Source organism: Balaenoptera physalus (assembly GCF_965194825.1).
Source record: "Balaenoptera physalus genome assembly, chromosome: 2".
Classification (NCBI taxonomy): domain Eukaryota; kingdom Metazoa; phylum Chordata; class Mammalia; order Artiodactyla; family Balaenopteridae; genus Balaenoptera; species Balaenoptera physalus.
The window spans coordinates 28,513,694-28,531,482 of record NC_138883.1 but is presented as its reverse complement, the minus strand read 5'-3'; the positions used below and the strand labels follow the sequence as shown (position 1 = coordinate 28,531,482).

At 46.1% G+C, this 17,789-nt stretch overlaps 1 protein-coding gene across 4 annotated transcripts in view; it reads left to right on the top strand.

The window, feature by feature from the left end:
- LIN52 (lin-52 DREAM MuvB core complex component) overlaps positions 1 to 4,406 on the top strand; it is a 119,740-nt gene extending 115,334 nt beyond the window's left edge. For 2 of the 4 annotated variants that reach the window (XR_014261056.1, XR_014261057.1), the window contains 2 exons: positions 11 to 269; positions 736 to 2,785. Coding sequence is in view for 1 of the 4 variants with exons in the window: in XM_082451949.1 (XP_082308075.1) it covers positions 736 to 791 (56 nt within the window). In the remaining 3 variants the exon portion in view is untranslated. Of the gene's footprint in view, positions 1 to 10; positions 270 to 735; positions 2,786 to 4,227 lie in introns of those variants that run through there. The other 2 variants (XR_014261055.1, XM_082451949.1) reach the window with 2 other exon arrangements.
- Positions 4,407 to 17,789: the final 13,383 nt, after the last annotated feature.

Here is a 17,789-nt window from a genome sequence, read left to right as displayed (position 1 = left end):
TTCATTTCAGAGCCTCATATGTAGGAAAGTAGCTGTATAAACCCTCTTGTAACTACAGCATTCAAAGATTGATGGTGCTGAAAGTGAGAGAAAGACACATAAACCTTGCCTGGCTATATTAAATATCTAAGGACTGACAATGCCAAGAGAGAGAAGACCAAAGCTCTATACACCCTACTTTATTACTCCATCCACAGATGAACTGCACTGAGGGAATATATACCCTGTTACATTACAGTATCCAGGGACTGCCACTGCTGAGAGATGGGGTAAATGATCTCTAATTTTGATTTGAGATTATAAATGTCCAGAGACCAACAATCCAGAAAAGACTCTAATCTAATCTTGGTTGGATTTTAGCCTCCAAGAGCAAACCCCTTGAGATAGTGGACATGAGTATTAGGTTACATTCTTGAGAGAGAGAGAGAGAGAGAGAGAGAGAGAGAGAGATTTTGGGGGAATTCCCTGGTGATTTTTTTTAAGGGTAAATGATAAAGATTTCCCCAGTTGGCCTGTGCCTTATAGTAATTACCAACTTCAGAACAGTTTTGTACAGTTTGTTGTCAGTAGTGGTTTGTTTTTCTCCCATTTTGGAGGTTAGTAGAGATTGAATCTGTTATGGTAGCAACTTTGTATACAATTTAAATCAATCTGCATTCTTAAATTAAGTCTTCCTGTGAAGCCTTTTTCAGATTTTAGGTCTTCATTTATCTTTCATTTGCTTTGTGATTCCAGCCAGAGAGATGACACGGGGGAAATTCCTCAACATTCTAGAGAAGCCCAAGAAGTAGCAGCTGCTTGTGGACAGGATGCCCTGGGGACTGGAACCATGCTTCCCTCCCGGTGCAGTTCTGATGACGCGCACCTCACTGCTTCCTGACCAGAGGCCGGAGGGTGCACCTCCAGGACTGACCCTCTCCCCTGCTCCTGGCACTCTGCGCTTCTGAGGACATTCGGCGGCAAGAGAAGAATCTGCTCTACCCAAAGATCAGTGGTGCAGTTATTCATTCAGCTTCTAGACTGTGACCGTCTCAGCCTCGGATGTTGGTAACACCAGAAGGTATATCATTCTTAAAGGTCAAAGTCCTGCTTTCTCGTTTCCGGAAATGATTCTGGAGCTCCAGGATCTTACAGTTGATTTGATTCAGTGATAGCAAAGTCAGTTGAGACGTGTTGATGGGACAAGTTCTTTTGAATTGTACTTGATCTCTTAGGAGGTGTTTATGATGCAAGGAGACCAGAGACCAATTAGATTCTGGACCAGACCATGCAGCTTGACCTGCAAGCTCACCACTGTATACTAGGTTCCAGGAATCCCCAGCTGGAGAAATGCTTTTAAAATTCTACATCTCTCAAGAGAGTCCCATCCCCCAATGCCTTCCATTCCCCACCTCCCAGCCCCCACCATCAGTCTGACTCCAGGGAAGGGGATCCCTGTGAATCAGGTCCCTCCTGGGATTAGCTTGTACCGTGAAAGGCATATGTAGGGTTGCATTGGGTTCTAGACCTCCAGACCAACTTAAAGGTGACAGAAAGGACTTTTGAGTTCTAGTTAATCTGTTACAGATTCAAGCGAGAACGTCAGTATGGCCTGAAAGATAGGAGAAGGGGCCTGCTTGCAGGAGTTCCCATTTGATTAAAAACTAGAAACTCTATTTGACCTTAAAGGAATGTGCTGTGGAATGGTGGCAATGTTTTGCCCCCCTTGTCTCATCTCACAGCACAGATTAGATATTCCACCCATGTGACAGAAACACACACACACAAGAAAAAGAGAATTTCCTGACTTTACAACTCTTATGGAGCTCTTTGCCAGTTATCTGTCTCTATGTTAAAACCTGAAAATCTAGCCCGTGGGTAAAATTGATTATACATGTTCTCCTTATTTTGTCTTATAAGCCAGCCCCCGGCTTCTGTTGTTTGTAGAAGTACATGGGGTTTCCTAAACTTTATGAAAAGAACATCCATGTGGCAGTAGTGTGTTGGTGTTTGGACACAAGGAATGTTGTGGTCAAGGTTTTGGTCCTGAGTGTCTGCTAGGGCACAAAACTATTCAGTTTAATAGCTGGTTCATTAACCATTTTCTGACACTTCTGCCTTGTTTCCCATGCTAGAGTTAATGTTAATGTTGGATTTTTCTCTCATTTGCACCATTTGACCATCCATGCAATTTTACCTATTGATAAGTGGGGTGGAATTTAACACAAGACATACAGGAGAGTATGAGAAGGAAAACATTCTGCTTGGGTGCTATATAGAAGGTTAGGCTATAGAGGCTTTGATTTTAAGTAAAGCTTATTATTGACATTCCTTTATCTTAAATGCGGTTAAAGAGTGTGAAAGATGGGGAGAGAGAGAGAAAGGGGGGTGTGCAAAAACTAGTGCCATAATGTCAAATTCTAACTTTGCTCTGTTTTTGAGAGTTGATGACGTCAGGCACTTCTAAGTGCTTGGGGAAATTGAGAAACATATGGCGAACATTGGGATACCTCCCCCAAACCAACTCCAGTCTGTAAACTGAAGCTATGTAGTTGGTTTTTTGGTCTGCTTTGGCCTCTTCCTTTTACTGTCATCTTATTCACCAGCACTTAATGTAAGTAGATGTTTTAGAATTGTGATATTTATTGGTTTTGTATTTGCCGTCCTTAGAGATGTTAATGATGTATTTTTATATTGATAATATAAATTTATGTACAATGTGTGCATGTATGTATTTCAGGGTGTTAGAGGACTGTACTTTGTATATGGTGGTTTCTATGTCATCATAATAAATATGTCCCTTTTATAGGAGAGTGAGTTTTTCCTCAAAAGGCCAACTTGCACATTTAAAGCATAGACCTCGTCAGAAAGCACAACTATAATGGCAGATGACCCACTATCTTCCCTTTAATATCACAGTGGGTGGGGTGGGGCTTTATGGTCATCTACTGCGTGGTCTCTAGCTGCCACTCTGTGCTGCCAGCCACCCAGCTCATTACTGCTCAACTCCCTAAACAGTGTTTAAAAATCTTTATAATACCTCGCCTCCTGTACTAATAAAGTCTAGATCCATCATCCTGGCATTTAAAACTCTCTACATCTAGTCCTAATCAACCCTCCAGTTTGGTTTCCTTTCTCTCCAGTATATGAAGTCTCTGTTCCAGTTAATCCGAACAGTTCCCAATTCCTCACTTACATGCTTTTGTTCTTGCCATTGAGTTCCTAGAAAGTCTTGCATCTTTTTCCTACACATCAACCTATCCTTCCTGTAAACCCCGCATGATCCAGCTGGACATAATCCTTCCCCCTCCATTCCTACAGCATTTATGTATACCTCCTTACGACTCTTACTACTATAATCCACCTTATATTTAAGTCATCTGAGTACATGTCTTAATTGCCCCGCTAAATTATCTGCTCTCTGAGATTGTGGCTGTCTCCCACACATCTAGTTCTTTGTCAGTGTCTTCTTTGAACTGGGGGTTCATGACCTACCTGTTTGCATGCTTCCAGTTAAACATGACAGATCAAAAACAAATATTTCTCTGCCACCTGCTAAAACCATTAGTAAGCATTTCTTTACAACTCTGTTCAGGAACTAAAGAGGAAGTGCTAATCAGTACTACGTCTGTCACCCACTGATAGTTTACCTGCTCCAGACCAGAGCATGCCCTTTTAGAAAAAACATTCCCGTTTAAGGAAAGCAAATTGCTTAGCATCATTGATTCAGCATTGTTTCCCAAGAAGACATCTGGGTGGACAGTAGATTTCTCCGATCTAGAAAAGCACGGCTGGTTGATTGACTGAAAAGGTACAGCATGACAAATATGCTGTTCTAAATCTTTAGAGATGATTTTTCTCATAAATAAGTATCATTTGCCTACAGGTTTGTCTTCTCTTTTCTTTTGCTGTTCCAAATACCATCCATGCCTCGCATCTGTTGCCCGTGAGCAGCACCAGTCCTGAGAAGCATAGCACTGGTGCCTGGAGGCACATTTTCAAATTCTTATTCTAAGCTGTTCTCACCAACGGTCTCATTGCTTCTTGCTCTCTTCTGTCTCTCAGGTTTTAGGCCTCAGCTGATTTGCTTGGCTTTCTTTTCATTGTTGGAGCAGTAGAAGTTCACAGGCTATCAATTGCATTGATATCAAAATGCTATCATTAATTTATCTTTTTGTTACCTACTTATTGTATTTTTTTAAATGGACAACTGCTAACTGCTCCTTGTTTTCGGTCCTCTGGCTGCAGGTTATTTTAGCTCCTCTGTCTTCTGAACTCACCCAAATCAGAGCAGTGAAAACGAAGCTGGTGAAAGTCATTCCATTGCCCCTGTGGCTTCCGAAGGGTGTTTGGACTTCCATAAGGACTTTATAATAAAGCCAAGGAATTTCATTTTCAGTGGGATGCTCTGGGCCCTTCTGTTTCCTCCAGGATTAAGGCATCACAGGAAGGTAAATGCAGAGCAGGAAGGGAGGAAATGGGCAGTGGGCCACGGTGATGGTCCCAGGGATCAGATAACAGGGTTTCATACCAGCTCTCAACTTCTGCACAAACTCCATCTCCAAGCATTTGGTTATGTTCTGCAGTTTCTGTTTTCTTCATCCTTTGAGAACTACAGGACTACCTGCCCTTGCATGGGCTTCATTTCACCAGAGGACCTTGTACCCACCCCAGCCCCAAAGAGTGGGCAATGAGTGGTCTCTCCCAGTGCGGGGAAGTTCTGACTGGCTGGTAACTGGCTTTTCCTATCTATTTAGGCTCTGGGGCACTTTGGGGATGTGTCCCTGACTCTGCTTAAAGAGGCCACCGGCCTTCCCACCCTTTGCCCAACACTTTCTTCCCGAGCAGCAGTGGTTGGGGGCTTCAGGTGGCACCAGGTGCACCATGAGGCTCCCGAATGCTGGCAGAGCCTGTTAATTAGCACATGAACACCCCAATGCTCCATTAGACGGGCGGGCATTTGGAACCTTCCCCTCCTGTGGGCCCCTTCCTCCTAATGAGAGCTGGAAGAAGGGCCCTCACAAAACATTGCCTCAGAATAATATTCCGCTTTGTCCCCACCAGTAACCAGGGCTGACAGGATCACTCTGTCCATTTCTCTTCTAATTAGCACAATTCCAGCATAGCCTGAGCCAGCAAATGGAGAAAAGCGATCAAAAGCGATCGGACAACCGTACCGAATCGCAAACACAAAGAGGGCCATTCCCCGTAATTAGGTGAGACAATTCCTCAGTCTTTTCTCGGCTGGAGTTTTCTGCTAAGACTCTTGCTGTTTGGGTCCCAGCAACACAAGTTACATGTCTCCCTGAGACACTAATAAGCCCCAGATTGTCTTCCGCTTCACACAACTCTAACCAGAAGACAGATGCGGGGGGAGGGGGCACAGTGAGGGGACAGGGTCTCTAAACAAGCAGCTGCTGCAGTCTTTCCCCAACTCCAAGAAGCAGACACTGGGGCTGAGGGCAGAGAGGGAAGAGGTAGCTGGCTTGAGAGAACTGCCCTGGGTGCCGCCTGGTCCCTGAGCTGGGGCTGAAGCACTGAGAATTCCTGACCCTCAGGGGATGCCCACTCTGCCTTGTTCATTCCCCACCTTCTGCCTTTTGTCCCCATTTGATCTCCTCATCCCGCCTCAGTGGTCCACAATGGTGGCATCACGGGCAGCTATAACTATGGCACCATCCCTGGAACTACATCGAAGCCCTATTCAACTGTAGTTATGATCTCAAGGATAGCAAACCCACAGCACGCGCGTGAATTCTGCTCTCAAAGAGCTCATGACCTGGAAGGGGCCCTCGCTTCCAGCACCCATCACCTCTTCCCCACCCCCTGCCTGCTATCCCCATTCTCTATCCTGGAAGACTCCTTGCTTTTAAAACAGAAAAGTGGCCCATCAGCTGCCAGGGCAAGAAGCCACAACTGGCCATACTCCATGTGGCTCAGAGGTTGGCCATTTAATAAACAGAAACAGCTCCGCCCAGGATTACAGCCCATTACAGGGATTACTGGGGGTGATACAGCCATGAACTTGGTCAGGGACAAACGAATGCAGAGGAGAGTGGCAGCTGGAATCTCAGTTAAACTCAGGCTCTGAGCTGAGTTGGACTCATACACGTTTTCATCTTTATCCTGCCCTCTGCTTTGTGTTTTGATCTGTACTTGATGCTTCTGAAAGTGACCTCCAAAACCAGAAAACACTCAATTATCTAGAATCCAAGGAGCCAGAAAATCCAAGTAATCAAAGTTGCTTTGTTGTTTTTCCATCTTCTCTATCCGAGACACGGAGAGGTAATAAGATTTGACTATTTAAGTAACTTTTGAGAGATGTCAAAGAATTGATCCAAATTTGTTCAGTCTCCTATAGTTTCTTTGGTTATAAACAGAACTCACAACAGTATCTGGCACATAATAGGTGCTTAATAAGGATTTGTTGAAAGAAAGGATGAACTGCCATGATTCTCAGTGTTCATAGCCTTGTTGCTGGTCTAAGGTATAGTAAGAGCTTGGATTTGAGGGAGAGGAAGGATGGGCTTGTGCAAGTCACTTCTCTCTGAGCCTCAGTGTCCTCAGGACCTCTTCCGTTTTAAAGAAGCAGCCTAGCATCATGGATAAGAGCAAGACCCTGATGTCAGGCTGCCTGGGTCCAAATCTTGTGTCTGCCATCTGCTAGCTATGTGACTTTGGATAAATTGCTTAACCTCTCTGTGCCTTAGTTTACCCATTTATGGAATGGGTCCAGTGCATCTAACTCCTACAGTTATTGTGGAGATTAAATTAGTACTTGCAAGTGTTTAGAACAGTGCATGGCATATCTTACCCATATTTAATTTTTTATTATACTCATAGTTGTTAAAAATTGATAATCCTTAAAGGGAAAATATGATAACTTTTGATTACCTTGAATAGTCAGTTAAGCCAAAAACCCATTTCTCAACTCTTCAGGAGAACTGACAGTTTACTGACTACTTCTCCTGCCCCCATCCTTCCGCCCTCTGAGGCAGTCTGTGCTGGTATGGACATGCAGCAAATACCACTGTTGACTGCACAGACAATGGCCATTGAAGACCATTTGCTGCTGATAAGCAAGGGAGGGAAAGGTATTCTTTGTGACGTTGACAGGTTTCTGAGCTGATGTTGAGCTTGGCATAAGCCTTGAGTCATCGTGCCTCGCTAGTCTTGGTGGTCCTAATATATTCTAAGCATCCATGGTATTCTAGTCACTGCACAGGAATGCTCCTCCCTGTTTTGCTCTGTCCTTCCCACCCCTGCCCCCAACCCTCCACCCCTATTCCAGTTGCTCCCTTTCCAGAGCTGAGCGAGGTCCACTGGGGCCTGGGGTCCCCGGGCAGCCTCTTCTCAGCGTCTTCCTCTCTGGGAGTCTATGGAGAACAGCCTGGCCTGACTGGCCTCAGCCCGAGGCCTCAGGGTCAAGCAGGGCTAAAGGTCACATCCCAGGACCTTCCCAGATGCAGCCGAGCCAGCCCAAGCCAGCGGCTCCACACAAAGGAGCAGCTGAGAAGAGTCAAGTTGGAAAAGTCAGTGACTTGAGACTGAGTGGAAATGAGAAACACTGACTGCGGCCACTGGCAAAGCCCGGGGCAGGGCCAGGAGGGTACGCAAGGGTCAGAACCAGAAGTGGTCTCTGAGGAATAGGGTGGCTTGTGGGAAAGCAGGCTCCCGAGAACTTCTTCCTTGGCTCCTGATCCCTTCCATCTGTCTCTGCTGCTGCTGCCTCCATCATCTTACTGCTGTCATCAGCCCTGCTTAGCCAAACCAGCTGGCCCAAAGGTCCTTCAAACCTGTAGCTATTGAGTATATTATGGTGCATTCACATAGTGAACTACTGTGCAGCCACTTAGTAGGTTTGCAGAGAGGTTACAGTATCACAGGAGAAATGATTTGTCATAAGAGTAAGTGAAAAGAGCAAGATTATAAAAATAGAAAGATTATTAAAAATTATAAATGCAGCACGATCTCCAGTATGTGGGGAAGGAAATAGACCAAGGTGGTAAGAGTGCTTGCTGCCTGGTTGGAGGATTTTGGGTAATTTTCATTTTCCTCTACGTTTTCCAAACTCTGTACACAAGCATGTGTTGCTTCCATAATACAGGAAGAAAAAAACCTCTGGAGCTGGGTGTATAGGTATACAAGTGTTAAAATGCCCTATCAGCCCAGCCTATCGACATGCTTGTGTGCGTGCATACACACACACACACACACACACACACACACACACTCAGTTCATTGATGACATTTGTTTATTGTAATGACATTAGATCTTGTGTTTGAAAATGTCAATCTGTAAACGTTTAAGTATTTACTGAGCACCTGAAGCATCCAGCCCTGCCCTAGACTCTCTACTGCATGACATGTAATGTGGATAAAAACTACTTGTTCCCTAACCATACCCAGTCCCATGGCCCATCCCTCCTCATTACTCCATAGAGCCTTTGCCCTGGAACAGAAAAATCTTCACGCAGTAGGTGTTTGGTCAGAGTTGCAAAATAACTTTGTCCTCAGTCCATCCCTACACTGAGAAAAATATATCCACCTAATTTTGCTGTAGACTCTTTAGGCTGAATTTCCCCTAAAATTTGAATGCTGGGGCATGTAAAATACTACTTCATATATTGTGTTTGTGAGCGTTTCATTCTCTGCTTTCTTCCTGCTCACTTTCCCCTTCCCAACTGGGAGAGAAGGAAAAAAAGATGACTTAGGGGTCAGAGGAGTAGGCATGGATCAGGACAGAGCCTGGAGTGACACCTATATTTTCATCACAGGCAGCCAGACAGAGGAACCGCACCATCGAGAAAGGGAATGAAGTGTCTTTCCTGCAAGCTGGGATCTAAGGGACTCAAGGGATGTGTAGGAGGTGGTTCTCACCTTTATGGGCAGACAAGTGTGTATATAAAGTCAGTTTCTCTGCGAGATGAGATACAGAGTCATGGAACTGATAAAGAAAAGATGAAAGCATCAGGGCCAGAGGACATACAAAAATCATGGAGAAGAATGGACTTTGTCCCCGAGGAATGACTCATTCATCCCAGCCTCAGGAGGCTGGAATATACAAGCCCAGGCATCTGATTAGGCCTTGGAGGGTCCAAAGGAGTCTTGCTCCTCCTTTTCCTTCAGCAGAAATAGATGTCATGATGAGAAAGAAAAATCTTGTGCCTGCCACACCCACTCCCTCCTCCACTTCACCAGTATGTGCACTTGTCCATCCTGTTTCCCAAAGAGGTGCTATTTTCTGTCCAGCTCAGGGTGCAAAACAAAGGGAAAGTGTCAGCCACGTGCAGCCCTGAATCCTGCCTAACCGTTCCGTTAGCTCTGGGGCTTTTAGCATGAGGAGCTGTGTCGGCCAGACCTGATCAGCCCTCTGGAGAAGAAGGGGAGAACTCCAGAACAGACAGCTGAAGCCGTTGTTACAACGTGAGGATTGCAGGGCAGGCAACACTTCACAACATCACCAAAGATTGATGCAAATTGGTTTGGTTCTGACCCTGTCACACCAGGAAGGATAATGATTCTAGCAGCGCCGGGCATGGGAGGGGGCACGTGGTGGGAGCCGGGAGAATTGGTGTCTCACTTTGCATCTTCATTAATGATCTGAAAGACAGGGGTAAACAGCATGCTAATGAAACCTGCAGATGATTGGTGTTACAAACCTCAGAGAGGACAGAGAAATAGCATGCCAAGACCCAGAGAGCTTAGAAATATGGGCAGGAGATTGTCAAATGAGATTCACCCTAGGAAAATGAAAGTCGGCATGTCAGGAAGGGATGATGGAGGTGCCTCTGGGTGGGGGACCACAAACCTGGAAAGCAGAGATGGGTGACAGGGTCAGGCGGCTGAGGGGATAAGGTCTGGGGTGTGTTGGAGAGACAGAGGAGCTCGCCTTGAGGACCCAGGGGACAAATACCCTGGTGTGTTCCTGGCAGGACTGACCACAGCAAGAAGTCAGAGGCCAACGGTGTGTGCAGCCTGGGGGCCACGCAGGTTGCTCTGGCCTGTTGACCTGTGTCAGCTCCTGGGCCTCCTGCAAGGCTGGGCTCTGACTTCACAGCCACACGCTGTGCCTATTTGCACTCGTCACTGAGGCTAGAAATGCCATTTTGACCTGAATGACTAAAATGAAACAAGCCATAACACATTTTTAAACTTTGCCCAAAATTATTGGGAACGGGATATTCAAAAGCAGAGGAAAGAAAATCTTCCCCATCTTCAGTGGTTTCCCATTCAATAAACATGGCTTGGAGGTATAACTCACTTATATTAAGTGCAAAAGTCTTAAGGATACATACATACAGTTCAATGATTTTTTTCCCTTGAGCAAATCACTTAACCTCACCAAGCCTGGGTATAACTGCGGTACGTATCTCATAGCTGTATTGAGAGGATTAAATGAGATAGAATATATAAGGTAAGGCCTCTGGCACATAGTAAGTAAGCACTCAGAGGTGAGTGATTATTATTACTGTTGGTCACCCTCTAATTTTATTCATTGTGTTTTCCTCTTAACTTCCCCAAGTAAATTATAAACTTCTTGAAGTCAGGGACTGTCTTAAAATTCTTTTTCAGTGCATGGATGCTGGGAAAAAACAACAACAACAACAACAAAACAACCTTCTTTGGTGGATTGATATGCTAGAATTCTCTTTTAATATGAATAATTTTGTTTTTACCCAACCCAGATCTACTTTCAATGAAAACTTTCTTCAGAATGGAACAAAACCAAAAAAAGAAACAAAGAAAACCAGGTAAAATCCTGATATCACAGAGGTTTTTTGAGACAAACATTCCCCATGAGATTGTGCTAACAGCACAGGCACTGTCTGGTGAAATCTTAAGCCAAAGGAAGAGAGCCCAGCCTGATGGTTAAGACTCCAATCAGGTTTGAACTAGGGTGGCTAACCGTCCGGTTCACTTGGGACTCAGGGGTTTCCTGGGACAAGGGACAGTCCAGCTAATGTGATGGTTGGTCACTCTAGTTTGAATCCAGCCTCTGCTACTTGATAGCTTTGTGGCCTCGGGTAGGATTCTTAGCCTTGTTGAACTTGGTTTGTTCTCCAGTTGAAGGGGGAACATATTGACTTCACCAAGTTGTTAGAAGGATCAAATGAGGTACCCTTGCTAATACTAGCAATGGTTGTATTAGCAGTGTGTTTGACACATAATAAATGCCCAGTAGATGTTGACATAAACTGTCAGAATCCATGTAAAGAAAGTTTAAAAATAGGCACAAATGAGTTTATGATGATAGAAATCAGAAGAGTGGTTACTTGTGTCAGGAGACTTGCTAGGAAGGAAGTGGAGGGAGCCTTCTGCAGGGCTAGATATGTTCTAGCGGGCAAGTACTGAGCTTTATAGCCTGTTTGAGGCAAACATGATATTTGGGTTACCAAGGAGGAAATTAAAAGAAATTTATTTTCTATGGGGTAAATTAAACAAAAATCCTCTGGGACCTTTAGTTGTTCTTGCCTCTTCCTTATACCTGCTCCACACTACGAAACAAAGACTTCTGTTTTCCTAGGCTCACCTGTCCTCCCAGCCTCCATTCATGTAGACACACTTTTGATGTCATTGTCATATGGCCTTGATTTGAAAACCATGTTGTGGTTCTTTGCTTGGCTTTCTCCCTGCCTCCTTCTTTTCTGATATGAGCTACTCTCCCCTCCACAGCCAGTGGGGGCACATAGTTTCCCAAGAGGACTCTAAAGCTGACTCCCCACCCCTACCTCAGAGCCCCACTGCTGTGACTGTGGAGTCACCAAGTCCTTGTGACCTTCAGAAATACACAGGCTTTGTTAATTCCACTCCCAGGGATACATCCAACAGAAGTGAGTGCTGACTTCCACCAAAAGATGTGCAAGAATGTTGGCAGCGACTTTATTCATATGAGTCAAAAATTGGCAGAAATCCAAATGTCCATCAATAGGAGAATGAAGAAATAAATTGTCATATATTCCTACAATGGAATGCCATTGGCAATAAAGAACAAACTACTGTACTGCCTCAGAATAACATGGATGGATCTCGCAAACAAGAACGAGGAGCCAATTAAGGCAGGCACAGAAGTGCATACTGTATGATTCCACTTGTATGAAGTTCTAGAACAGGTAAAACTAACCTAGGGTGGGAGAGGTCAGAATAGTGGTTACCTTGGGTATTGACTGGGAAGGGGCACAAGGAGCCTTCTAGGGTGTTGGAAATATTCTCTATTTGATCTGAGTAGTGGTTACACAGGAGTAGATGTGTGAGTTTATGTGTGTGTGTGTGTGTGTGTGTGTGTGTGTGTGTGTGAATATTCATCAGGCTGTACATTTAATAGTTATGTGCTTGGGACTTCCCTGGTGGTGCAGAGGTTAAGAACCTGCCTGCCAATTCAGAGGACACGGGTTCGAGCCCTGGTTCAGGAAGATCCCACATGCCGCAGAGCAACTAAGCCCGTGTGCCACAACTACTGAGCCTGCTCTCTAGAGCCTGTGAGCCACAACTACTGAGCCCACTTGCCTAGAGCCCGTGCTCCGCAACAAGAGAAACCACCGCAATGAGAAGCCCACGCACCACAACGAAGAGTAGCCCCCGCTCGCCACAACTAAAGAAAGCCCGCGTACAGCAACAAAGACCCAACACAGCCAAAAATAAATAATAAATTAATTAATTAATTTTAAAAAGATAGTTATGTGCTTTACTGTGTGTAAACTATGCCTCAATTTAAACAAATGGATTTAGGGTCCTCTGAGCCTCTAAAGGGAAACTGATGAAAGCTACCACAGCCCCATGGAGGTGATTTGGGGCAATAACACAGGAGAATCATCTGGCTTCCGGGCTATGGTCAGAAGGAAGGATAGAGGATGGTCAACGTGTTCCTTTGGCAGCTACCTTCCACGCTCCACCAGCAACTGAGCATAAGGGCCTAGGGGCTGTGGTCTGGGCCCTCACTCTGTGACTTTGTTGTGGGGGCGGGCTGTCAGTCAAGCTCCAAGGGTCCCTGACATCTCAATGCTTGACTCTTGTGAGGGAGCATCATTCTCTACACCCCGCTCTGTGAATTCAGTCCCGAGACTGTGGGCTGCTCCAGGGCCAGGAACTGGTCTGTGCTTCCCTGTTGCTCCACAGCCTGATACGTCTTAGGCTCTCAGTGCACCACTGCCAACTGGATGCCTGAATCCATGGCCTCCTGTCACCTGCGGCGTTATATAATTCTCCCCAGCTGGAACTGACCACTGAGCTCAAAGCCAAAGATGTGCTTTTTGACACATGGGTTATTCAGGTGACCTTTCCTAAAAGAAATGGCATTCCAGGTCAGCTACTGGCATCCCTGACTTGCTTCCATCCAGTGCAATTCCAATACTGCCAGAAAAGACCTCCAGTTGTCTCTATAACCAAGTTTCCTAGCACCATCCACTCCTAGCAAAGAGGCTGTGTCTATACTGTAGGTAACTGGAGTTATCAGTGCTGCTGATGGTAGTCTCTCTGGGTTTGGTAATTCCCTTAGATGGAGGCTGGGATGGCTGGACTGTTTGGTTCCTCGAAGAGATTTCTGTGCTATCCAAATAGGTAGCCATTAGCCACATAAATTCCATTTAACTTGAAAATAAATAAAACTTAAAATTCAGTTCATTACAGTATGGAGGTTCCTTAAAAAACTACAAATAGAACTACCATACGACCCAGCAATCCCACTACTGGGCATATACCCTGAGAAAACCATAGTTCAAAAAGAGTCATGTACCAAAATGTTCATTGCAGCTCTATTTACAATAGCCAGGACATGGAAGCAACCTAAATGTCCATCGACAGATGAATGGATAAAGAAGATGTGGCACATATATACAATGGAATATTACTCAGCCATAAAAAGAAATGAAATGGAGGTATTTGTAATGAGGTGGATGGAGTTAGAGTCAGTCATACAGAGTGAAGTAAGTCAGAAAGAGAAAAACAAATACAGTATGCTAACACATATATACAGAATCTAAGGAAAAAAAAAAAAAAAAAGCCATGAAGAACCTAGTGGCAAGACGGGAATAAAGACACAGACCTACTAGAGAATGGACTTGAGGATATGGGGAGGGGGTGGGGTGAGATGTGACAGGGTAAGAGAGTGTCATGGACATATATACACTACCAAATGTAAAATAGATAGTGGGAAGCAGCCACATAGCACAGGGAGATCAGCTTGGTGCTTTGTGACCACCTAGAGGGGTGGGATGGGGAGGGTGGGAGGGAGGGAGATGCAAGAGAGAAGAGATATGGGAACATATTGTATGTGTATAACTGATTCACTTTGTTATAAAGCAGAAGCTAACACACCATTGTAAGGCAATTATACTTCAATAAAGATGTAAAAAAAAAAAAAAAAATTCAGTTCATTAGTCACATTTAAAGAGCTCAGTAGCCACACATGGCTACTGACTACCATATTGGGCAGTGCAGAACTACATACATTTCCATCATCATAGAAAGTTGTATTTGGCACTAGACTGATCATCTTCAAACCCTCTTGGAACCATTGCGGGAGGGAAGGAAGGAACTAAGTAGGATTGGACTCCTACCCCCAGTTCAACGAGAGTCACTCTGCCTATGAATTCAGATTTCAAGTTAGAATTCATTTGGAAAAAAAAGTTCTATTGCTTTTTAATTTTACAATGCTTTTTGGAAAGATAACAAATACAAACCATACTTAAAATAAGCACATTGTAAAAATAAATAATTTAAAAATAATTAAAATAAAATAAGCACACTGTGAAAAATAACATCTTCTTCCGATCCTCTGACTCTCAGGCTACTGGTTACCAGCTTGTGGGAGCTACACCCTGTCCTACATCTTGTTTTCCTACTTAATTTTTCTTGGATCTTGTTCAGATTGGTATGTACAGATTTCACAGCTACACATTATCCCACTGTATGGATGTACCATAATTCATTTAGCCAGCACCTATGATGGACATTTAGGTTGCTTCCAACCTTCTGCTACTACAAACTATGTTGTGATGAACAAACATCCTTGTATTTAAATCTTTGTGCGTGTACAGATATATCATTAGATGCCTGGTGAGGGAACTGCTTCCTCAAAGGCCACGTGCATTTTTAATTCTAATATTATATATATATATATAATGTAATATATATTGCTGAATTGCCCCCTTAAAATGGTCTTTTCCCCACCACCTCAACAGTGCTGTTACCAGGCATACAGGTCTCCTGCAGAATAACAGTGGCTTCTCTTGGGAGGGGGCTCCATTGCCTCCCCACCACCCATCCCACCCACTTACCTTTCCTTCTTGTCACTCCTTCTTGCTGCCAAGAGTGGTTGGCATCTGCCTGAGCATTCACCAGGCCCCCAAGTACTGGCCTAAATCCTTTAATTCAATGTCTCATGCCTCATGGACTCTTTGCAACACTCTCGTGAGGTAGCTACTATTATTCCCATTTTACAGATGAGAAGCCTGAGGCTTAGTGATTAACTAACTCGTTCATGGTCACCTAGCTGGTTAGTAGCAGAGCTGGGATTTAGCCCCAGGTCTATCTCACTTCAAAGCCTGGGCTTCTTGGGGAACCAGTAGGCTTCCCCACACCCCCCTCCCTTGCCCCTCCTCCCTGCATGGACACCAGGTGCTCCCCTCTCCCTGTTAATAGCCATCCACCTCTCTTCAGTGTCTTTGCCTCTGTGCCCGTGAGCCCTCTACTCCTGCTCACTCCCTCCTTCCTGGGGTCAAGGCCCACACCTCTCTCTGTGACCCTCCTTCACCAGGAAACCAGTGCCTTGGTTTCCTCTATTCTTGGCCTTGGGACCGCCTCACCTGACCTGCTGGGTCCGCCCATCCCGCCCCCAGGTGATCACCTTGGCCTTCAGGCCTGGGGAGGGAGAAAGCAACGGCTTCCGTCACCTGACCCTGCTCAGCCAATTCACGAAGACAAGATGTCAAGTTAATGAGCCTGTGGGCCTCTAATTAGCTGTCAATTACCTCAAATTAATCAACTCCTCGCCTAATTAAGCATTGTCGGCAGGTGGGCACAAAGCAGACCATTGTGTGGGAGCCCTGAGAAAAGCCGGGCTGGCAAACTTGGTTAGGATCAGCGCTGTGCATCGCTCCTGTCTCCCCACCGTGCAGCACTGGGCCCCTCTGCCCACCGCTGTCCCTAGGCACCGGGACCCGGGGACCTCCTGGGCAGCGGGGTGGACGGTGCTTCGTGAAGGGAGGTGCAGAGCTTGGAGGCAGGTGGGACTTCTTCAGGGAAGTGGGGCAGTGAGAGCTGTGTGGCCGGGCAGAGGAAGGTCGTGGCGAAGGGGATGGAGGCAGGTCCAAGGGACCAGCTCCTGGCGCTCATCGGAGCCGGGGCGGGGGCTGGGCTCAGAGCTGGGCAGAGTGGAGGCCAGGTCATGGCCGAGAGTTCAGGCCTGTGCAGACGGGCAGCCTGGCTTCCAATCCTGGCCCTGCCGCTTGTGAGCTCTGTGACCCTGGAAAGTGACTTCACTCCTGTGAGCCACACTTTCCATCATTGCAAACAATGAGAATAACTTCTTAAGAGCTCTTATCAGGCCTTTGTGAGGATTAAATGAGGTTGTGCCTGTGAAGCACATGCCACGCTGTCAGTGTTCGGTGGATTTAGTAGTAGTGATGGTGGAGGTGGGTGAACCGCTCAAGCTCTGTACTTTGTCCCCAGATTCTGAGCCCCCAGGCTGCAGTGCCTCCCTGATAAATATGAGTGCGCTGCTGAAGACATGCTGGGTGCTGGATTCTGAGATGTCCCGGCTACAACCTCCTCTCCACCCCTTCGCATCTCCCAACACCTTTGAGGCTGCATCCAACGAGCCCTGGGTGCCACATGGAGCTCAGATGAGGGGACCACAAGTCTCTGACTAGCGACCAGGAAGAAGAGAGCACATAAGGACCCCTCTCCCCTTGGGTCTTGGGGCTGCAGAGCCTAGAGAAGAAGTTGTCTCCCGGCAGCCCCCAGGCACTGAACTCATGCCCTGGCCATGGTCCTGGAGGCTGAACTTGTACCCACTTTTCTTAGCACAGGGCAGGGTGAGGCTGGGGGCCGGCTGGGTAGATCTTTGCCCCCACTGATGGTCGAATGCCTCCACACACAGGCCTGGTCTGTCCCCTCCCCCACTCCAACCATTCCCTGTAATCAACCCACCAGATTTCTCATCTGTACCCCCCCATCTCAATCCTGGCACAGGACACCCTCTCGCTGCCTCCTGGGGCAATGGAGGTCCTCAGTCTCGCGTCTGAAAGCTTGGAAGTATCTTCCCTCTCCCTGTTTAAATCACTCAGTCATTTAGCAAACATTTATTGTGCCTACTAATTAAAGTTTGCAGTGTAAAGGGGAGATGGTTGGATAAACACAAATCATTAATGCGTGCACTAGAGATGTGAGGAACAGAAGGGGGCTAGGATTTATTATGTACCTACGGTATGCTGGCAGAAGTGGCAAAGCCGGATGTGGGTGCCCGTACCTCTGACTCCTGTCCACGAGGAGAGATCAGGTCTGTGCCCTGGGATGGAGATGGGGATGGGAAGCGGGGGGGCCAGGTGTGTGCTACCTCCATCTGGGCCTGGGCAGGTGAGGCCTCCCAGGGAAAGGGAAACTGGAGCTGAGGCTTGAAAGAAGCAATGTATTCCAGATGAAGGGAACAGCATATGTGAAGGTCCAGAGGCATGCAAAGGATATGAAGAGTTCAGCAAATAGAGATTTCCTGAGTACTCGAGACCAGCCACAGCAAATGCTCACTGTGCAGTGAGGAAGAGCAGGATCTCAGAGGGCCTTCAAATAAGGCCTTTCTAGTAGGGATTTGGGGA